At 36.6% G+C, this 24298-nt stretch overlaps 1 protein-coding gene across 5 annotated transcripts in view; it reads right to left on the bottom strand.

Annotated features, from left to right (window-relative positions):
- The window catches only part of CADM2 (cell adhesion molecule 2), a 688977-nt gene that overhangs the window by 105948 nt on the left and 558731 nt on the right, over positions 1-24298 (bottom strand). For all 5 annotated transcript variants that reach the window (XM_075769404.1, XM_075769413.1, XM_075769394.1 and 2 more), the window contains one exon: positions 20778-20948. In XM_075769404.1, the coding sequence (XP_075625519.1) occupies positions 20778-20948 (171 nt within the window). The remainder of the gene's footprint in view (positions 1-20777; positions 20949-24298) is intronic.

A 24298-nucleotide genomic window follows, 5' to 3' on the forward strand; every position in this document is an offset into this window, starting at 1 on the left:
TATTTATAGGTTGATATGATGGAATGCTGCTATTAGACGAATGAATGCAATAATATACATTTGAATAAGAACACTTTTATTGTTGCAGAAGCTTGAAACTCATAATAAGAAAGCTACAATGGGCTTTCAGATAAAATACCTTGTTACAGGCATTTTACAGGATATTATTTCTGAAATGCAATAATGCTGCCCCTAAAACAGAACATTCTTTTTTTTTAAACAAAATTTACAAAGAGAATGTTTTAAATATCTGCAATAGCACTAAATAAAAGTGTGTAATTGTTCTTATACATTGGAATTAACTTCATCGTTTTAATTGCAAAAAGATACACAATATAACTACTGTGAATTCATGCAGAATAAAACATTTGCAATAGAACTTTAACTTTTAAAACATTTTGCCAGCTGGCTATATTCTCATAATCAAAATATTTTACATGAGTTACAGGGGCACCTCTCATAAGGAAAAAAAGGATCACAAAGAAAGAAACATGTCTATACAAAACAGTTTTTACCTTAGGAAAAGGAAAAAAAGAGTTCACAGTCATAATGAGGAAGATTTTCCAACTCAATAGGGAAATAAAAACTCTTGTTTCCTCCACAGTTTCTTAATACAAAACACATGTCTTCAACTATGGCACAAGAAATACTTTAACCTGCAAATCTAGGGTATCTAAGTTTTGTCTTATCCAATTTGCAATTCCTATTTTCCTTAGCAGTGAGGTAGTAGTGACACCGTAGATATCCTATTATTGAGCAATTGTGAAAGAGCATGACCATATGACCCTACAACATCAGATGGAAAAAAATGATATGCCGTAACAATTGAATTTCTTTTTGAGATGCTAACAGTCCTGCTGAACACTCAATGTTATATGAACAGTTAAAAATGTTAGAAGCATTTTTCTAACTTTGATTTTTATTTTTGGCATAGCATGAGGTATCAGCATGGCACAAGACAAGAAGAGGGGAAGGTTTAGCGTAGACTTGTCATAATTCCACTGAAAACATTGTCAGCATCGTTTAGCTTTCAGTACAGCTGCACTATCCTTACATGAGCAGCAAATCTGTTCCACAAGTTCATATTTTTAAGGACCCTGCAAACCATTATGCAGGTGACTAATCCTTTGGAGGTCGTGCTGGCATTTGCTTCATTTTTTAGCACATGCTTAAGGCACTGACCTCAAGTGCCTTAATAAATCAGGGCATCAAGTACTTCTGTGATTTCAGTGGTGCTATTGAAGATGAATAAATTACTCTCTTGACTATACATTGAACCAGAGGAACAAATTAGTATCAGATAGGAATACATGAAGAATTTAACTGAGGGAGGGAGACAACTAATGCAATGAGATCAAGAGGTTTCCAGAGAAATATGAAAACGAGCTAAACTTTGATGGAAGTAATCATGATAGCCACAGGTGAAGAAAGAAATTAAAGGCCCATCTGGCTAGCATTAGGGGCTTAAATATTTAAGATACGATCAACATTTTATGCATTACTGTAAATGACCCACACAAAACAGAAAAGGGGACTTCAGACAATTAATCTTTCATTTGTGTGGATCAATGCAGTGCTGTTTCCCCCAACCTGAAGTTCCCATTCCTACTTTATTGAATGCCCCAGACAGCTCTCTGTTCTCCATGCACTTCTAAATAGAGCTTACTAACACAGAATAAGAAAGGTCTTATATTTATGTTTCACACTCTAATACACAATAAGGCGGTGTAGAAAATATATTCCCTTGTGGTTTTCCCTACTAATTGACTTGTACAGTAACTACTTGTTTCTTTAAAACAGGAAACACAGGGATTAATTTAATATACAGTTTTTAGGGAAGCTTACAATTCACGATTTTTTGTATTTTATTAACAGTATTTTTTCAAAAATGAGTTGATACTCTATTTTGGGTGCTTCTTTCTCATTGTTACTGTTTCCATTTTGTTTTCATGCTGTGCTTGATTTCTCTCCAGAATTAAAGTGTACACTTATAAGGGGAAAACTTTTAAGGCAAACTAGTCCTCCACTTTCACATTCATATTAATGTTTAAAATGAGAAGAAACCTTTAGAGTTATTGCATCAAAACTAACCTAACAAAGATAATAAAACCCTGATGACTGATGTTTTTTCCAGAACACCAAATGCTGTGACAAAATACTACCTCCTGCTAGGACTGTTCGTTTTAGAATAATTTTGACAAGTATAAATGTACTCTATCAATTCTGTGAGCTTTAACCTGTCACACCCAGAGGTATTAATCATAACAACTGGAACATCACGTCATCTCCAGAAAACACTACCACCACCAAAAACAAAGTCTAAAGAAAGAAAAACATATCAAGAACGGCAATACAGTAAGAGAAGTTGACTTATTTTCAGATATGCTCATCAGCTTGTTATAAGTAATGTAGCTAGGTCCAAAACCCCTCCACTTATACAATCAAAAGAAACAAAAGGAGTAGGAACAAGGGTTTTATTGTGGCTGAGACCTTCTGTTGCTCTCCTTTAAAATCAGCAGAAGTATACAAACTTGCATCAATTAAACTTATAGGAACTTTAAAAATTTGCATCTTTTTTTAGGATTTGTCCCAGTAACTTTATGGTAAAAAAAGCATTTCAAGCAGAATTCTTATGGACAAGGGACTGGTGACTAAAATGTCTTTACAATACCTACAAACATGCCCTTATCCTGAGCTCTAAGGACATTATGGAGCAGATAAGAATTCCAAAAAGAATAAGTATAGGTAATACAGCAAGCCTTGACAGTAAAACACACTGTTTTTAATATCCAATGACTTATTTATTTACATGCATCTCCAACAGTGTGAGAGCTGTTTGGCCCTCCAGTCTTAGCTTGAGTAATGAGGTACTTATGAGCTGCAATTGATTGCTAGCACCAGTCTGAACTGAGACTCAAACATGTCTTTAGACACATAGCAAGACATCTTCTACCCCCCCATGTGCCAAGAATCTGCCTTTTTTGCTGGAAATAACAGCTTAGTAGCGGTTACAGATAAAACCTATGGGATGGGGGTTTTTTTATATATCCTTTCCTGTTTCAGCAGACCAAAGGTAAAAGTTCCACTGAGTGATTCTATTTCATCTGTCTTTCTGGGATTTGGGTACATCTCATTGCACAAGACCAGGGAAGCCATTTCAGAGCTTTGGGAAGATTTATCTATTTTTGATCAGGCAATATCATCTTTATGCAGCAACATACAAAATCAGTGAATGCATGTGGAAAACTGATTTCAGTTTACACTGGTAATGAATGTTATCTTAAAGAAATTAAGCACTTCAACACATGATTTTTGTTGTACTCTTAGCAATAACTAATGCCAACATTAATACCTTGTGGAACTGCTTTACTGATTGATTTAATCACTTTGAAGCTATTTTAAAATAAAGGTGATTGTTATCAGTCACCAGACCTTTGCTGTTAATCAGATCTCCAATGCTAAAAGGATTGTTTGGTTTTAAGAAAGAGTTCATTATGTATTCATATTCTTTTATAGCTAAGCCCTTATAAGGTTACATGCAGGTTTAAATTTCTTCATATAAAGTAATCACATGTAAGCCACTGGACAATTCCCATATGATAAGTTATGTTAAACTATATGTGTAAGCCTTTGACAACCACAGTGTAAAAGCAAAAACTGAATTCATAAAAGTAAATAAATTTACTTAAGATCATAAAGCAGGTTACCAACAGAATCAGAAAATGAATCTCTACTACCTTCTTCTTAGTCCCAAGATAGTAAAAAAGTAATTTGGACACTTCTTCTTATGTAACTTCAGAAGTCCTTGGTCCATTCAGTCTTTAGCCAGCTGGATTACCAGAGCTTCTGTGTACACTTTTTCAAGGAACTCCCATCTACTGGTTGAGTAACTAAATGAAAGTATGACCCATAAATAATGCAGGGTATCGATCAGCAAAAGGTGCGTGGGAATAACCAGATTTCAGAAGAAAAATCACGTCGTGAGACAAAATGGTAACATTATGACGATATTATGATAGCATCTTGTTATTTTATCAAATAATGTCTCCCTAATGTGATTGTCTTCAGTGAATGTAATTACAATTCTAGAAACAGAAAATAAGACTACTTCTCTTGGGCAAATGTTAGGGTGGGTGGAGTACATATATTTTGTTAAGACATTTAAGAAATGATTATTGGAAGTAATTGACTATTCAGGAGTAGATATATTAGTGATCTCATAGTCATTAGAATTCAAATAGTGCTGGAAATGCAGGTCTTCAAAGATGCATGCATCAGTCTTTTCTCCAGAGGATTGAGACAGAGGTATGTTTAGCTGTAATGTAAACAGTACTTGCCACTAGAGTTCTCTGCAGATTTTGTTAAAAGGTAAACCTCTATGTTGCTCAAATCTTAGCCTTTGTCGGGTTTCCAGGGAAAGGAGAATTAACAGAAAAAGGCTTAGTGGTTCTCCTCCGTAGAAACTTAGAAAGGAATATTGTACCAGATGTGGAGATGCAGGTCAGGGCTCCTAATTTTCATTTTCTCTGCTAAATTATAGATACTTTGGGGAAAAAAAAAAAAAAAAAAAAGCAATAACTTACTATGAAATTTAAACTTGGCACCCCAACTATCTTCCAATGTGGCTAAAGTTTCAGGAAGCAAAACAGAACAAGCACACTGTCTTTTCACTTACAGTGATAGTGTTATTAATACCTGAAGAAGTGTCCTGTAATTCAGCATTCTACATTTTAGAGGCCTGCTATACTCCCAAGTTTTAGGAAGCTATGTCTATACTCCCTCACTTAGAGGTAATTCGATTTTTATGAGAAGTGTTAATCAGTTCACCAAGTTCTTTAGATGAGTTATTAGAGCCCATGCAGTGATTTATGAGAAAAAGAGGTTCCTTATTCCACCAAGTACTCAAGTATTCACACTAAGTAGATCAGATCCAGCAAAATACTTATTTGACAGTAATTCAGTGATTAAAACATTCAGCCCTTCAGAGCCTGTGGATTAAGGGTTTGGTCTGATTCAAAGAGTGCAAGGACTTGTGTGTTTACCTCCCGTGCAATAGCAGAGGTCTACCAGGTATTCTAAGGTCTCCTTTCCACTCAGGTATGGAACTATGATTTCACTTTGAATCTGAAAAAGCTTTTTTTTCCTACCTATGTCCTAGTTTGATAAATCAGGATTTTTTGACACACTAAAAAAGGCATGAGAAAATTCTTAACCCATTCCACATTATGAATTAGAATTCTACAAGTAACTTGGTACTGTGCAAATTGTCCCTATTTACGTTTAGTGCCAACATAACATGGACTATACCATTCATCTTACATTTTAAAAAGGTTTCTAAAGCTGGATTAGGATACTCATAAAAAGAAAAACCCATAAAACTTTAATATTCCCTACACATTTCCTAGGATGCTTAATTGAAAGCAGTCAATGCTTAGCATCAAGTCTTTGGTGCATCCATTCTTCGGCTTTACATGTAAAAATTTTACCGAAATGTTTTCGAAGGCTTTTAAGCTGGTGCCCTCAGAGTATCCTTCTTACTTGCCAAAGATGGCAATATTTTTAATGTTTAAACAATTTAAAAAATTTTAAAAAATTAAAAATCACTAAAGGCAACCACGATGGCAGAAGCGGACATTAGATATTTTACTAATACCAGCCCAAATTTAGGAAGACCTTTTCCAAACTAGTGACAGATATATATTCAGCTAGGGCATTTATGTTTGCACATTACTATTTCATGTGAAGTGCAGTGCCCCTTCAAGTCTGGGTTTTTCAATGTGTTTATTGTATGAAGTCTGTAACTCCTACTTCTCAAAGCAAAAGGGCATAACAGAAGATGTGGGATGTACAAAATTTCAATGAAAATGGTTTTGCATGCTATACAAGGATTTTGCAAAATGTTTGGATCTTCTCTTTGTACCCGGCTATCATGTTTTTGTCATGATCAAAGTAGTTGAATAATAAATATAAAACAAGTTATTTGCTGTTTAAGTAACAATCAGTACATAAAGTACTATTGGTCTCAACTTAGAGGAAGGTTGGTTCACATCATTCTAAGGAAACGGGTAACAGTGTCAAGAAGAAATCACGCTTGTCTTGGTTTCCAATGTTGTCCCTTCATCAGAGAATGTATTTTTTCTGGTCTGCAGGATATTAAAAGACCTGGCACAGAAAAAATGTCACATTTCGTGACAGTAACATATAAGGTTCAATATATATAAGGTGTATAGAGAAAGATTAATCTCTTGAATTATTTTAGTTTATGAGTCTTTGGGGTTCAAAAAGAAAAATCCACTGGTGAGTTTCTTTCCTCTATGCGTGGCATATATAAGTGCGATATATGCTGTCAAAATCACTCTTTCTTAAAACATGAGGGATTCTGTGGGGTTTTTTTATTTTTCACAATGTCCCACTTAGTCTTCCAAGTTCAAACTAGTAACAAAAGAGCTAGACCTAGTGAAAATGGTAGAAAGGGAGGCACAGCAGTTCAAATAAGTTTGCCTGTTGCAAATAAAAATGTGCACCTCTATACAATATAATAACTTCCAAAACAATGACCTCACATCTGAGTAGTTTCCATGCAACCAAATTATCAGGTGCCTATTTCAAAACCAGGGCAAACATAATCCTTTCTCTCTTCATGTTCTAAATAACTGAAAACAGCCCATTAACATAATTTGACCCTAGGCCTCCACTGGAATACTTTGATTCGGATATGTGTTTTCTTTCAAGGTGATTCTCTCTCTGTAGTTTATTTAATGAACATCTCTCCACCTGCAGTAAGAAGCTGAGCCTGTTGTAATGAAGTCTGTGATCCTTGTTGGACTTAAGTGTTTGAGCGCAAATTATGTTAACAGTAATAGGAAAGACATCAATACAAGGAGGGACGAATACCTCCCTTGTTGGGTTTTCAGAGGAAGCGCGTGCTCATAATGCATCAGGATGTGCTACAAGTGTTATTCAAATCCCTCTTTCGAAAAACATTGATACTGCCTTCTTATTTAAACTTTTAGGATGATGACTGGATGTTTTTAATTACCTTTTGTGGCTAGTTGTTTTTTTCTATACACGCTGATTTTAAAAGCCTTAAAAGTACTGCTAGTAAGAAAAGGCTTTGTTTAACAATGTAATTCTGCACTGGATCCAATAATAGTAAATGTGCCATTGGATCCATTTGGGAGGAGAGCTATGCTTGTGTGACAGAGCAACGCTTCCCACTGTGATCAGTGAGCTTCCCATGAATGCCAGGTTTGAACTTCATGCAACACAGGGAACATGTCGTATTAACTACCACTACTGTTTGGAAAATGCTCGCTTGAGCTCCAGGCAACCTACAGAACAAAATACATAGGCCCTACCTATGGTATAACATCCATGTCATGGCTGCCAGACCATTTGGCAGAGGCACTGGAAAGAGGCTCACTGCGCTCTTCTCTCACCATAACCCACTGCATTACTTCTAACAAGAGTTCCAAGAGCAATAGATCATAATATTACTATACTTCTCATATGAATAGGTAGGTTTATCTCTGCGAGGGTTATTGTTTCAAGCTGTCTGCGTAGCCAGCAATTGCCATTGCCCAGGAAATCTCACAAATTTTCATTTGTCACCAAAAGGGATAGAAATAGCAATAGCCCCCCACCTTCCTGCTCTTGCCCACTGACTCTTCGCAGACCACTCTAAGTTCTCACATAATCATCTCCTGCCTGGATCAATAATACTGAGGTTTACTATGCCATTTTTAATTAATTTATTTATTTACCCCGCACACTAACCACCATTTCCTCTTTGTACCAGAGTCCAAATTAGTATGATTGATTCATTATAACACACTATTCTTTTTACAGGTCTAGCTAAATTATGAGCTACAAACAGCATGTCTTTACTTCATAGTTTTATTTTATGACCACAAACCTTCTGAATATTGAAAAGCTTCCATAAATTTCTCTGATATTTTATTGTGGCAGTGAACAACAACAGTTCATTTTAAAAAATGTTATAAAAATCTAACAGTCCAATAATAAAAGATTACTGCTACCTGGTAATAAATGACTGCCAGATGATAAGATTTTAAAAGTATTTCCTGAGAGACTAATTCATTTATTTTCTACCTGGTTTTGTCTGTTTTTTCAAAAAGCATGTTTGTGAAATCTATTTATGTCACAGCCTCCTACATTTTTCATCATGCTTTTTCTCTCTTATTTCCTTGGAACCTTTCCATCATTTCCAGATGCAAAGATAAAATAAGCAGATACCTCTGAAAATGATGATGTATCTACTTTCCAGATTAATTAGCACTGGAGGAAGCATAGGACAGTTTAAGGTATCTTTTTTTTTTTTCCCAGAAACCATGAGAAGATCATAATTTTCATATATGGATAGCAATTACAAAACTCCTTGAAAATTCTGCATTCCTACACAATTTTATTCCTATTTCTATAACAACCCCTAAGTAATTAAGCTTAGAAAAAAAGATTTTTAAAGTAAATTCCAAGGACAAACCACTCTAGTACGTACAAAAATAAACATCAAATTGGATATCCCGAATGAGATCTGAAAGAAGAGAGAGGAGTACTCTAATGAGCTCTGTGAAAGTGCTCACCATTTTTAATAGCTTGTACACTTACCAGCTGTGTGCATCCTACAGCTGTGAATCAGCATTCCCCAAAATTGGGCTTCTTTTGTAAATGACAAGTAGCATAGCTTCTGCCTGTACCCTATTGCTTTGAATAAGCACTCGTAAAGTCTGCATTGGTAAACTTAATCAAATTACCCCGGGAGGTACAGTAAGCTCTGCTTCAGAATATAACGAATGACTCGTTGCTTAAACCGATGAGAGAAAAACTCAGTATTATCTGACAAATTATTTTATTAGCAGTATTTGTGAGACGATCTAGATCAAATGATTGTGTCATGGCAATGGTATTTCATGTCAATAAATGTATTCAATAATACTGTAAAATTAGTCTTTATAATATTTTTTTAAATACTTTGCTTTGATAAAAGGGAATACTTGGTGCCATATCCACATGGATATTCCTATATCTTCCTTTTACACTCCTTTAAAAACTACTTTAGTCAAGCAGGACCAGAAACAGCATATGGTCCCTTTGTTATCTGAGATTCTTTGATGAATATTATGTCATCTTTTATCTTGTCTCTTTTAATTTAGTTAAAAACGATGTTTGTTGAAGAAAAAAGTAATAACAGTTTGTACCAGAAGAGTGTAAAAACACTCTCCTGGATGCAAAACAAGCAGCCAAATACCAATGTTGGGGAAAAGAAAGCTCAATCAGTGAAATATTCCCTCCTGACACTTGAAATTCATGAGTGTTTGAATTCAAGCACCAACCTGGCAGGAGACCCTTTAAGTTACTAATTCTGTGAACGCTGATTATCTGGTACTTTCTTAACAATATTCATAGTACCTGTTTCAGCATGTCACCTGTCAGTCATACCATACTCCTTCACCACAATTGCTAAAGAGAAAAAAAGTAATTACAATGTGATAGTACATCATGTGTGGCTTGGGGTTTTGGGAAGGTGAAAGAGAAGATGGAGTTATGCTACCAAAGCTCCACAGTTCCTCTCTGCTCCATTTAAAATGTGTTAAAGCCTTACCATTCCTTTGTCATGTAATGTGTTCATTGATCATTCTTACCTATTTTGTGCTTGGTCTTAAAACTGGCAGAGATAAATGTGAGCATAGCATTGGATATATCAGTAGACCCTGCTGAATTAAGTGGCAGACAGAGTGGCACTGTCACCACAGCTCTAAATGTGGGCAATGTCATGAAGAGAGTTAACACCAGTAGCACTGCCTGTGTAAATACAGCTATCCCCCTTGACATGCTTTTGCAGGATGGGTCACTTTTAGTTTCTTAGTTATCCATTAAGTCCCATACACACATAAATGATATGGTAGAAATAATATTTTCTTCAGCAACTCAGTTCTGTTTTCTTCAGTGAACGCAAGTGATGAAGCTTAGTTTTAAAACTTTTATCTTGTTTAATTATTCCTGTCATACCACTTCTTCAGACTAAACAATCTCCATTTTTCCAGTGTCTGCAGATAGGTAGACCTCTCTGTTCCATTGAACATCTCTGTTGCCTTACATTGTTCTCTCTCCAACTTATTTATATTTTATCTTATTTTTGCCATGTCACCTAAGAGGAGTAAAGAAAAAAGGCAAAAGAAAAAAAACCCCTTCTGCCTAAATCATATATGTTATCAAGAAATGCCTAACTCTTGGTCAGCACATGACCTTTCAATGTAACTTTATCTTCTGCATCCTCCGTTTCTTTTGCTTAAGGCCTTCAGTTTTCTGTTATGTCTGACTTAAATCATCTTGAATATGGCTTGAGAATTGCAGGATATCCAAAACTGCTGAAGGACTAAATAAGAGCTCTGGATGCTCAGCATAGCCAAATACCCCCTCAAGCCTTTCTCTGACATACGTATCAGATATCAGGCACTATAAAAGTTCAATCTATATAAAAATATCTAAGCAGTAGTACGACAACATGAAGATTTGACTTGTTTCTTATAGATATATACCACACTCTCGTGAAAGGCAAACTTCTATTCCTTGGGAGGTGCTACTAACAATCTCTATACGTGTTTTCCTCCAAACTGTCTCACCTGCTTGCTAGTCTTTAGTTTTGGAAATAAACAGCCCCCCCAAACAGTTCTATAGGGAAGGCCTGGAAAGTTTTGTCCTTCTGTCATTAGGCTGACTGGCTGAAGGCGACCAGAGTTGTAACCTGGGGTGTGAGCTATACAGATTCTGTAATTTTCAGTCTCCTTCCAAGATGATCCCGTTTGAAATAACACCAAGTCTAGGCTAGGAAAAAATGAAAAAGATAATTTGAAGCATATTTGCAAAGGCAGCATGGAGCTTAATGGATCTTAGTGATGTACCTGAAAAATTCTTGCTCCAATTGGGACCTGATGTGGAACTTCTCAGACACTGGACTGTCGTTCACCCACTCAATCTTTATTGTCCTGTTAGTGCTACCCGATATAAATTAGTTATAACAAGTATATTTAAAAACTTGTAAATTCTAGCTTCCACTACATATCTCTAACATAGATCATCTAATATATTCACATTATATTCATGTAGGTATTCGTCTTATCAAATACGATACAGAGAAATTATTTTTTAATCACTTTTACAGTAACTCGTTGTTACTTAGATTAGGAGCTTCAAAACTCAGCCAGCCAGTCTTGAGGCTATTGCTGGTGGGCTGTCTGGAATAGATCATTATTTCTGGAACCTGCCTCCTTATGTAGAGAAAGGTTTACCATTACAGGAAATCAGCTGCACTGCTTTTTTTACACCATTACATTAGTTTTCTGGTCTTTTCAGAAAGACGAACTAACTTGTTCTCTTTCTTATGTCCACCTGAGAATATCCTCCAGTGCCTTGACTAACTCACTGTGGGGATTTCTACTGATGACAATGGCACGTGGCCAGTCATGACCAAGTTAACTATGCGACCTCAAAAGCCTACAGTGAGCTCTGTAAGGTTCTGTCCCCAGCCTCCCCTCCAGAGAGGAAACAGATTTTAACCCATCAGTGCTCATTAATTCAGAAATGCCACTGACCGAAGCTAGCATCTCTACATGGCAAAGCACTGTGTGGTTCAAACACGTATCTGGAACTGGTTCAGGGGCGACCTCACTGTTCTCCATTTACCGGTGTAGCCATTCCCTCTGTCTTTTCAGTCCTTTTACCACAGGTTGTGTCCTTCCTATACCTAAAGGCTTACTCCACTGAAATGGAATTATATTTACTTTGCATTTATTTCCTGATTATCCTACTTTTAATATAATTAAAAGTTCCCTCCCAAACTTCTTTTGAAAGCTTCTTGAGCCCTCTCTTAACCATACAACAAGCAAATGAAATAACCTGCACACACCATATTTTAAAGTTTCCATACAGAATAGACAAGCCATTCTGTGGATTTCCCTCCAAAAGATTTTAGAGAGAAATACATTATCTTAGATTATATTTCACTTGTAAACCATATTTGAACATAAGCCTCCAGATGGGAAAGGTCGGGATTGTACATTAACCCTTTGAACTAGATATCCCCTTTGAAAGATGAAAGTTTGGCAGTAAATGGACCCACAAGTTTTTGAATTATTTTGCATTTAAATCATGGATTTCTTATTTTCATCCATCATTAACCTAATTGATCTCATTTAAACATGCAAATTGTGGCACTGAACCTTCATGTTCACAGATATCATTCTTTACTGTTTACAGTTACTATCCTTTATGTTTCATTTGTTTCAAGCATTCACTAATATGAAAAGCTTAAACAAGATAATTTTACTTATTAACAGTGTTTACATAATTATTGAGCTAAATAATTAATTAGAATAACTTCTTAGTTACTTTTCATTCAATATGAAGAGGTGTACATATACTGAAGGCTGTATCTTTTAATTTGCATTCTTATTATTACTATTTTTAACTGCATCTTACACTGGTAAATATGGAAATATCCCTCCTTTAAGGGAGCCAGTGACCATGGAAAGAATGGTCACTGAAGTATTGAAACAACATTGAGATATATTGGGATAAAAAAACTCTGTTTCTGAAAAATACCAGAAGAGTATCTCAACACAGGTGAGTCTTGGGTGGAAACCTGAATGTGTACAAAGGGTAAACTTGTCTCACAATGTAACGAGGAGTCAACTGGATCATCTTGAAAATCTCTCATTCTCAAGGTCACAGCAGTCCAGCAAGAACATCTTCATTGACAGAGAAAAGCAGGAACACCACTCAGATAGCTGACCTTTAAAGAATGGGAGCATCAGTCACAAGAGACGGTACCTCTCTGTCAGACCCAGGTAGCCATTTAAGAAAACATCTAGCTTTTCCTCATGAGCTCCTAAAGGATTTAAATGTTTGGCAGATTTTCACTCCCCGTTTGCTTAGGCTTACAGAGATCGTCTACGATCAGAGAGGGAGGTTTTGTGAGAGGCCAAGGACCTGTCTGCATATCACACAGAAAACATAGCCCTCTTGCTTTTTAAGCAGGAATGAAAAGTGGCTTTAATCAATAAGACCATCTAAGTTGTCAGATAAGGTCAGACAGAGAAACCCACTTGAAAAGCTGAGATCTAGGAACCAGAGGTCCAGGACTCCTATTCTGTATAGATGGAGCACATCCTGAAAACAATATTGCTATAGCCAAGCCCAAGTGATCAAGATGCTGGGTGGTATCTTACACTAACCAGCTACTAGCCTACATTAACTCAGGATGGGAAGTATACTTCATTGCTAAGGATAAAGGACACATGTAAAAAAGATCCTTGGGACAGACCAGTGCTGGAGCAAAACCCAGCACTCCCTGGTGTCTGAAGCACAGAGATGGTTCTTACAGCACCCTGAGTCCTGACAAATCACTCAAAAAAAAAAAAAAAAAAAGTTCTGGGTTTCCCTCTTGTGGCCTATTATTCACACCTGGCCTTGTCAGGGATGCTTAGCAGAAGGACTGATAAGAGATGACACTCTGATAATGACTTAGTGACTTTCAAAAGGTTGGGTCTAGGTAGCTGTACAATGATTACAGCAGACTGTTTCCTCAAAAAAAGAACACATAGCCTAAATGTGTCTCATTCCCAGAGCTGAGTCTAAGAACTCTGACGAATAAAGCATTAAAGCCGACTAAAGCATTAGGTGTATATCTGTTTGGAACAAAATAATTCTGTTCCCTCAAAGGGAAATTTTCTTTGCCAGTTGTTATGAGCAGTATACAAAAGGATGGGCCATGCCAGAGAATGTGCTGCTGCCATCATGTTACTCTTGAAAGAAGGCTTAAGCTTGAGATATTGGCCACCTTCCACAAGTTCCAGAGGACTCTGAGGCGTCACAGTTCTCAAACAGTCAAATTATTCTAAGATAAAATGGATATAGCAAGAGAGCAAATCGTGCTAATTTGGAATAGAGAACTGCAAAGCCCTGGATGTGCAAATCTCAAGCGAGTTCTTTCTTTTATGGCCCTAGAGAATTATGTCCTTGGAAAATCCAGGTCTTTTCACTGTATCAGAAGTTATAGGATTGTGTGCTTAAGCTTATTGACTAAAAATATACTTAGATAAACTTTTTCTGTCATGGCAAAGCCAAAACAAGTTTCAGTTCTTACAAACACTGCAGCTATTTTCACTCCTGACTCAACGTACAGTCTATCTGTATTTATATTGAGCTGGCTCAATATTTTGGGGCCCTGTTAAAAAATAAATGAAAAATTGGAAGGCTGTGACATCTCATTATCGTAGTTAGTAAACCATTTCTTGACTCTGGGGATGTATCTCTTGCCAGACTGTCCATACAAAGATTGAGGCAGTGTGTAATCGTTCCAAATATTTCCAGATTTTACTTTTAGCCAGTGTGTCTTTGAGGGTGTCACGCAGCATAATGGAGACATGGTCATAAGCAAATGAGAACGACCAATAATGCTGTTGGCTGATCAGGAACCAAAAAAGACCACCAGCAGTGAAGGAAATTTCTTCCAACTCTCATATTTTCTTTACTTTGGAAAAACATGTTCTCTGCCTAGACAGTACAAGCTACTTCTGCAAAAGGGCAACGTGCCTTTGTTCCTAACGCATGAGTACGGCTTAACTCCTGGGGAGTTCTGGGAGACATACCTATAGTAAAAATTAACTAACTAACTAACTAATCCTGAGGCCAAGGAAGAAAGGAGATAACTCATTGCAAAGTTCAAGAGCAAAAAAGTTTCTTAAGCACAAAGCTGGGGAAAATAGCTAAAATAAGTAAAATCAAGCAACACGCTAAAAGAAAATGAAAATCTTATGTCTTAGTTGAACAGCTTCAATAAGACAAATGGTCTGCCTCAGCCACACACTTGAAAGAAAATGAAGGTGTGAGCCATACTTTATCCATTTACAGTGCAGAAGGACCATATGTAGGCAACAGGGAAAACTGTCCACCCCCCCTCATACTTCATCATAGCTAAGAGGTGTCCAATTCTGTGTGTTTTTTCATGGGCACACATCTGCCCCTTCTGAGCTACAAAAACACAGCAAGTCTGTGGTTGAGACAGTCACCCTGAACAGCCACCCTAAGATATTTAAAATGTAACTAATGCATTAGAATTAAACATTAAGATTTAAGGAAGATTTTTTTTTCTCCAAATAGTGTTCTGATGTGCAACTGTAAATGTTTTAGGCATTCTCCATGGACAAAGAGTCTAACAGTCAACTATGGATGACCCTTTTCTTGCCTATTTTTATATAATGCCTTATTGCACATAGTACTGTATGAATATAAATTATGTATTATTTTTCATATCTTATATTTTCACATATTCACACGCATATATATTATATTTCATATATTTTCACTTATTTTTGTTCAGAATGTATAATTGTAGAAACTGTGTTCCAATAAAAACTTGAAACCAGCCAAGTAAAAATATTGGGCTAAACTGTCTTAGTGAGCATCAGGTAGTGTAGCTCTTTGATAAAATTACTCTGCTTTACACCAGCAGAATTTCTAAGGCCATTCTGTTGTCAGAGAAACCTTCATTAATACATCAGAAATCACAGTAGTAGTACACTGTTGTTAGACACACACACACACACACACAATTTTCTACATGGCTGCACCAGTGCATTGCTGATTTGCTTATCTGTAGTCTGCTGCATTCAAGGCGTTTTGTTTACTTAATTCAAAATCAATAAGTTTATTTCCCGGACAATAGCCAACATTCTCTTGGAATAGCGGCCTAATTTTAAAGTCAAGTTCAGACGTTCATTGCAAAAGAATCTAATAACAATCCACAAATGAAGAAACAGCCTATTACACAAACAGTGTTGGAATAGCCTGTAGAAGCAAGTTAGCTGATGGCTATAGACTTGTCAGACTGACAATTCACTGCACATCTGTGTCTGCCAATATAGAATTTACTCCAAATTGCCTCTCTAGACACTTCTTTACATAACACATATTTAGCTTATTAGTGCTGTCATTTGGGAGTGTGGTCAGCTTTTGAGCAAAATCTCACTGAGTCCGTTAGCACGGATCATATCACAGCTGCCATTTTAGAATCACAGTGATTAGGTTTGAAGTTCAAATGATTTGATTTCACTTTAAAGCTTCAAAAGCTGCCTCTGGGGCAGATGTACACAATTAATTCTGCTGGGTAATTTACTGTAGTCAGAGAACCTTCACTAAGGTAAGGTAATTACCACTGGGTAATTTTATGGCACTCTGTTCAGTATGAAGCAATGATGTGTTGGCTGGCTTCTGCTCAAATAAGACCTGGAGGAAAGCAGAAGATGCTGCTTCTGGGAAAAAAACACTTCTGAGACATTGAGGAGGGATGAACAGAATTCACTCACTTCCCAGACATGGACAAGAAGTTGTACTTGCCATCAAAATGTCTTTTCAGGAGTGTGCATGAGGACTTATAGTGTATAATCTCGTAAAAGTTGTACTGAGAAGCTTTCAAAATTGAAGTACTGAACCTGTGATTCTTTAATACAGGAACAAAGAATGCATTCTTAGTTTAGTTTGAACACAGAAGTAAACAATGAAACAAAATAGCCCTTTGAGATTTGTATTTATCACTTACAAGAAGCACTTCCTAATAATCAGTGGCAGCTAGGCTGACAAGCAAACTTCAGAGTAAAGCCACGGGGGATACAAGTCTATTTTAGGTTTACTGTTGACAGTAAGGGTCAGAGGAAAAATAGACTCAGCAAGCAGTGTCATGCTACCACAAACCTCTGATGGCCAAGCAGAAACTAAGTTACGGCCAAACCTTTCAACACGACAGAAAGACTTGGGCAATTGGGCTGCCCTGCAGTGCACAGAGCGTGACATACAGATGAACAGGATTAGGCACAAGTGAGACACAACATAAATTAATGATAAATAAAGCTCAAAAGACTGGAGGAGCTAATTATCGCACAGTCTGGAGTGGGGTACAGTATGCTTACCCCAACAGCATCGGTATTATTTTAATATTTGAAGTCTGCTAAATCAATCTGGAAAGCCCTGAGAAAACAAAGACTGACTGTGGTCTCCTTCAAGATATCCTTATTTTGGTCAAACTATAAATAATATAGGTAATCTCTACTTCTGGACCTAACTACTGAAAAAAAAAAAAAAAGAGCAGCAGCAGGACTCAGACGTTATTTCTATTACATACACATATATACGTATTAAAAGAAAATACAAACTTTTTATCTTAGAAGTTTAGTCCTCAGCTTCATTTCATGTACTGTAATACTACTGGGGAAAGCTGATTTGATTGTTCTATCACACTAATAAAAGCTAAGATTTGTGTAAGGGGAAGAAGAGGGAATAAAGTATATTCCACATTGATATTGCTGCTGATGGCATTACTGGCTTTTGTTTTGTTAAGTTTACTTCCTGTTAAAGCTGATGATAAAAGCAGCTGTGCGGACTCATAAGCACCTCTATCTACATCTCTCCATGGAGTCATTACAAATATTGTTTCATATAGTCTCATCGTCTAGGACACATTTAATTTTATTCTGTCTTTCACTAGGCATAAATAAAAACCTGTCATTCCAACCATTGCGTTACTTTCCTTTTTCTCTACCTATCATCCACTGGATGCAAACACAATCCTGTAACTCCTACTCTTCTGTTGTTTTCTTCACTTTTTTTTTTTTGTTTTTGTTTTTTTTTTTAATGTTTGTTTTGATGAAGCCATAAATGTTTTGTCCATTGTCAGGGCCTAGTTTCTTGAAACAAAGCAGACTATTTTTTTTACTTTCAGGCATAATTATACAGGACAGAAATGGCTAGACAATTTATTATTGCCCTTTTTTTCTAACCTGTGATGATACACTGCTAATTTGTAAGGAACATCCATGTACCACAGAAAAAATTCTTTGGATTTTAGGAAGATGTTTAAAAACCAAGTGCAGTTCTAGTGGGTGATGCCCAGTAATTGTGCATCTGTTCTCTCCCAAACTAATGCTCATTTGTGCTGTTCTGTTTGACCGTTTTAATGTACTTGCTTATCATTCTCCCATAGCTCTCTGCCCATCTGAAATACCCCATGGACGTTCAGAACAAGTGGAGCAATGCCACACTACTTGGTTGTGATTTCGGAGCCTACAGGACATCAGATTAAAAAATTCTCCTGACTTTTCTCATGGGGTCCCATAATTCATCTGTTTTGTCAGCACTATTTTTGCACTGCTGTCAGGTGGCATTGAGGATATATTGGGTCAGCTCACATTGGGTCCTGTGAGCATGCCTCTCATTAATACAAATAGGATGTCTCTTACATGTTTGAAATCTTATGGATTGATGGAAAAAAGCCAGGAGCTTCCAGTGACTGCAGTAATACCCATGACAATGGTGAGCAATACGAGGAGAATAAAATCAAGGGGCCCAGTTACAGTGCTTTGTACTCCATTCGGAGTCTTTAGGATTGCTTTGGTAAATCATCCTTCTTCTTTTCCTTCAAGGCTCTCTGCTGAACCACATCAGTAGTTCCCTGAATCTCCATCTCTTTTTTAAAGCTTCCTTTAGAAACTTGCCCAGTGTAAGACTTCTGAGTATGTTGACCATGGAGCTGTAGGTGGTAAGGAAAAGGACAATAGCCTTTTCTCAGTCTCCTTGTCACCAGTAACAAAATACTGCTTTCTCCATGGTTTTAAATGGTATTTCCACCCTCTCTTCTAAACTTGAGCTTCCTTTGGCACATTTCTCACTTATCTTTCCATGTATAATGACTCTATACTCATGCTGGAGAGTATTAAATTGATTGGTGGACAATTAATGGAGCAAGCAGGAACGATAGAGCATAATCACTTGTGCGTGTGGCTTTTGATAAGTTGGCAGTCGGTGGGGGGGGGGGGGGGGGGCAGCAACGTAAAGCACATTAGTAATTGTAAATGCCCTGTGGGGTTTCTCCTTCTTAGAGAACTTCAGTGAACCCACAGAAGAGAGAGAAGGGTCTTTTTCAAAACATGAAGCACCAGGCATAGAGGAAGATGCACCCTACTGCTATTTAGCAAGATAGTGTCTGGCTACCAAGGTTGCAAATGGGAAGAAAACAAATATTCCAGAGGTTTTATATGTGAGAGGCCACAGAGAGGCATCTTTGCTTTATGATCTTACGATGCTCATGCAGACCAGAAACCTGCCTTTACCCTGAATCAGATTACATTGCAGCCACTGTGACTCAGTTTAAACCTTGTATAGCTGTCCTGTTTCTGTATGTACTACTGTTCCATTGAATTTGGTTCATCTCCTGTAGTGCCAACATCTTCAGCAGGGCTCTGGAGGAAGGGCAAGCAATCTGGAAGTGAAGTCATGGGCCAGCTCAGTGGCTGATGGTTGTTGGATTTAGAATTCAAGGAAATAAATCTGGTAAGGATTCATGTCTCTTAGTACAGATGCTATTTGAACATGTTAAGGGAGGCAGGTGTTTAACAGACATTTGGTGAAGAAAGGCTTTGATCTACCTCAGTAAAATGATGGGTAGAATGTTTAAGAAAACAGTTATTTTCAGTACATATTACTTGTGGATGCTAATTCACATCCTCCTAATTTTCAGACTTTTTTCAGGTGGCATTTTTAGCAATGCTGTCAGCTTCTATGCATGGAGTGCTTTTGCCATTACTGCATCTTACATGTGCTACAAGTATTAGATGCTTTTAGAAATATGCCTGTTTAGAAACAAGTTATATATGCCAGCAGTCCTTGACATGGTATCTCCACAACTAGTTGGAGTTACTGGAAGCTTGTGTGCGTTACGGACAAGCCTGTCTGCTTTATCACAGGACCTAGGGTAGGTGATTTGATTACGCCTACCCTAGAAACAGATCCATGATAGGTCTCTTCCCTTCACTTGGTCTGACAATATTTTGCAGGTGCCTGGTTTTGCTAGCTGGCAATCAAAAGTACAGGTGTTCTGCAGAATTCCAAATAGCTGTACCCTGAAGAATGGTAGGTATAATGCAAGTGAATATGAAAATGTCATCTTATGGTGAAAAGGTGTTCTCCTGAGTGTCTCACAGTTTGTAACTGAAAAAACCCAACCTAACTCAAAGGACAACAGGACTTCAGAGTAGGGCACACAGATACGTAGGCATGTTCATTCAACTTTGAAACAATGCACTGCGGAAAAGATCAAGTTTCTAGAAATCCTATTTGAAAAAATAAGTCAATATATTGAGATACAAAACAACTGAAGTTTGGAGTATCTAGCGTAAGATCCTGTATAGACAAGGCCTAAAAATAAATTCTACAGGGTTTTTCTTCTTGGACTTGTGTTATCAACAGCATGACACAGAGTTTCATTAGCATGATTCAAAGTTATTGAGGCAGTCTGCTGCAAACTTTGCTTCTTCATACCCTTGTTTCAAGTTTCTAGACACTTTCAAGGAAAATTGCGAACCACTATGATCTTGATTTTCAAGAACTCTTTCATGCTGCTACAATGATAAACAAAAGACAAATGCATTTCCTCTCTACCATTTCTCAAAGCAAACCAGGAACTCAGTCCCATAGTGTTTTCACTAGTAAAGCTGTCATTAAACTTTGTAGAGTTACTCCTGTAAAAAACAAAAAACAAAACCCCACCCAAAACCCATCCACCCAACCAAATACAAACCAGACAAGTTGGCTAAAAGAAAGATGTTACCTATCCGCACAATACCAGAGATTTTTATAATTTTCCCACAATAGAAACTCTGAAACAAAACAAAACTATAAAGGAAGCATATATAACATGTATTACTTACAGTGTATTTCTAGAACCTGCATTGCTATCTGAGGTGTAGAGTTTAGGGACTCATGATCTACTCTGCAACTTACAACTGCGCCATCATCATTGCGATCTGCTAGGAAATCCAGTGTGCTGCTGACTGTGAATGTTTTACGATTTGCATCTTCTTCTTTTAAATATTTAACATCTGAAAGAAAAAATAAACAAACAATTTTCTCTCCAATATTTTAAGGAAAAGTCATTGAGCATTAGACAGCTAAATTATCTATCACACTTGTTGAAAAAACACGTCTTTGATACCGTATTGATCTCTTTAAAACAAAAGTAATTACACTGTAGTTATTCCTCAATTTGCTCCGATTGTCAAAACAGGAGATATATATTACATATATACATAAAGAAAATGCCAAAATTGGTTACGTGATACTGCACTCAAACAGAAATTCCTTTCATCGCTATCTCTTACATGTTTAGGTCAAAATTTGATCTAAACTTTCTCTGTAGTTCATTAGAAAAAAGTGGTCTCCTCCCAGCCTCACTTCCCTTAAGTAGTCACAGTGTCACTACATACTAAATTTCCTAAGACCGTGCTTATAATCTTTCATAGTAATGCAATACATGGATATTACTGAAGCCATGTGAACTAAAGGTTGTATGCATGTAGTCTCATTAATCCTGGGCTTACTTTATTCATTGCTTATTCTGTTGTTTGGCTAGAATTACGCTAATTTTAGAATTAAACCAAAGTATACATATCAATGGTGATGAACACCTGTAAATAGAGCATGTCATAGCAGTTACTGTAATCTACAGACAAGTCCCAAGAAGACTGGAAATAAAAAGAGACCTTCCTCTCACTGCTTTGTATCGTGCTAAATTGGCCTACTGCTTTTATGCAGATTCAGTTAAAAATCTCTAAGTTTTCAGCCCAGATACTAGAGTGCAGGGAGTCTACAGCTATGCTTAAGAATTATTCAACTCAGCTCAAGGTTAAGGTTCAAATTCAGAAAGTTTTGTTGTAGAACATACATGTTAGATCAGAACTGAAGATCCAAATGATCAAGCATTTATTTTAAGACTTTTTAATGTATTAACCGCAACATGAAATCTTCTTACACATACTTTAGAATTGTCTTTCTTGGTTCCCAACTACTTATAATGCATATTGATTTTAAGTTATTTCAGCAAAAGAGTAAGCTTGTTATATTTGTTACAAGGAAAGCTTTAAAAGACATATGTAAATACATAAACTTATATATTAAATTAGACTGAGATTGCATATGTCCTCTGTGTCCTAAAGAAAGAAAAAAGTAAGAGGTGTCAGTTTTACAAATTATACTAAATCCCATTAGAGAAGAAGATGACCTAAATAAAATTTCCATGAAATATCAATTTTAGAAAGCAAATCTTAAATGGCTTAAGCTACATCTTTTTAGATTAAAAATACTTCTGAAATCAGAAAGGTGGCCTTTTTCGTTGTCTCCAGATAGATGAAGACACCATGTAATTACATGATTTCCATTTTTCCCTAAGAAATAATTATTTCTTGCATACCATACAAGCATTTTTCTGCCTGTTGGTTGCTAAGCTTTAAGAGATTTCAATTTCTGCCACGATGACTATTAATATTTAGGGATCAGTAGGCGAGAGAAATATTGACCAGGGCTAAAGCAAAGTTATTATAATCAAACAAAAAATATCTTCACTAATATTTAAAGCAAACACGTGAGATTTTGTTCCCAGAATTAGGTTTCCAAATTTAATAATAAGCACCTATAAAGATAGCCTTCTGCTTATAAGTAATGTACACATCCCTTTGCTTACTGACTTCAGGTGGGGGACAGACAGCTCCTGAAAACATCAATAACGTTAATTTCAGTGAGAGGTTGTGGATGCTTAATGCTTTAGAAATACAAAAGCAGTTAATTTCCTAAACAGATGTTTAGAAGCCTTTCTCTAGACATCTATTGTTTGGAAGAACTCAACTCTTAATTACCTCTGTAAAAAGGATGGTGATACTAGTCTATAAACTGTTGACATCCTCATCAACAGAAATACTTAGCTTGTCCACTTTATCAGCTGCATCTTCTTAGATATTTCTTCATAGCAGAATGAAGATGTGACTGTGATATATGCTAACTGAATGTAAACCCACCTAGATGTAAAGAGCAGTGGAGATCAGGTACTGGATATGTTACCATATGCTAGCATTCAGAATAGAATATGTTACCATATTCAGCATCCAGGGTTTTTATCGAATTTTTAAGTATGTCTACTGTAGTCTATTCTTCATTTTCTTGCTACTCTTCTCTCTCTCCTAAATACCCCCTTGAAAAAACGTTAAAAGCCTCAACGATCCATTACAGGGGCAATCTCTCTGGAAATCACTAGAATGAAACAGGTTGGAGGATGACTGCATAGGAAGTAGCTTTATAGAGGAGGAACTGGGGGTCATGAGAACAGGTTGAACAACAGTCAACAGTGTGCCTTTACAGGGTTAAAAGCTAAATAACACCTGCCCTCCATTAATAATAGCATAGCCAGCAAGTCATGGGAAGTGACTTCTCTATTCAGCACTTCTGTGACAGAGTACCAGCCCCAGTTTTGGGCTTTCCAGTACAAAAAGATGTCGACAAACCTGAGTGGGTTCAGCTGGAAGCCACAGAGATGGTCAGTGGCTGGAGCATACAATGTACAAGGAGAGCATAAAACAGTTGGGTTTGTTCAACCTGAGGAAGAGAAGACTAAAACCAGATCAAGGTGCTGTCTCCAAGTACCTAAGGCATGGTCATAGAGAAGAAGAAGTCAGAGTCTTCTCGGACATGTACAGCAAAAATTGAGGGGCAATGAACACAAGTTAGACCAAGGCAAATTCTGATTATGTATCATGAAATACCTACACATAATGAAAATTCTCCACAATAAGGGCTTTCAAATACTGAAACATCTACCCCAGACAGACTATGGAATCTGTCCTTGGATATTTTACAAAATGTAATTGGACACCTTTAGCAACCTGATCTAACCTTTGAACAAAGGTTGGGCCATATGGTCTCTAAGGGTCAACTCTGGGCCCACTTCTGTGATTCTATCATATGCACATATAGATATGCTCATGTTAACTATATACTAGTTTATATCTCTTAAGTATAAATGTTTGATAGTGAAAATATTAAATAGAAATGATAGAATATCTATCAGTCATTGCTCATTGTCAACTCTTCTATAAAAGCGCATACGTATCCATATAGAAACACTCATTTTTCTAAAAGATAATTTTGCTGTTTTTACAAGGCAAATATAATTTTTGTTTACATTTAAAATCAAGTCCTGCCATGAAATGGCCTGTTATCTAAAAATATTTCATCTTCTTTTTAGAGGTTTATCAAGACAAAATGTGCACTGCCTCTCCGACTGCTTTGCATATACTAAACATATATAAACTAATTCAGGAGTTCTTAATCTGTTTCAACAAAATGAACTGATATTATCTGATTTGTTTCTGAAGCCCAGTTTTTCTAGGAATAAAAAAAAAAG

This window comes from Balearica regulorum, chromosome 1 (assembly GCF_011004875.1).
Source record: "Balearica regulorum gibbericeps isolate bBalReg1 chromosome 1, bBalReg1.pri, whole genome shotgun sequence".
NCBI lineage: Eukaryota > Metazoa > Chordata > Aves > Gruiformes > Gruidae > Balearica > Balearica regulorum.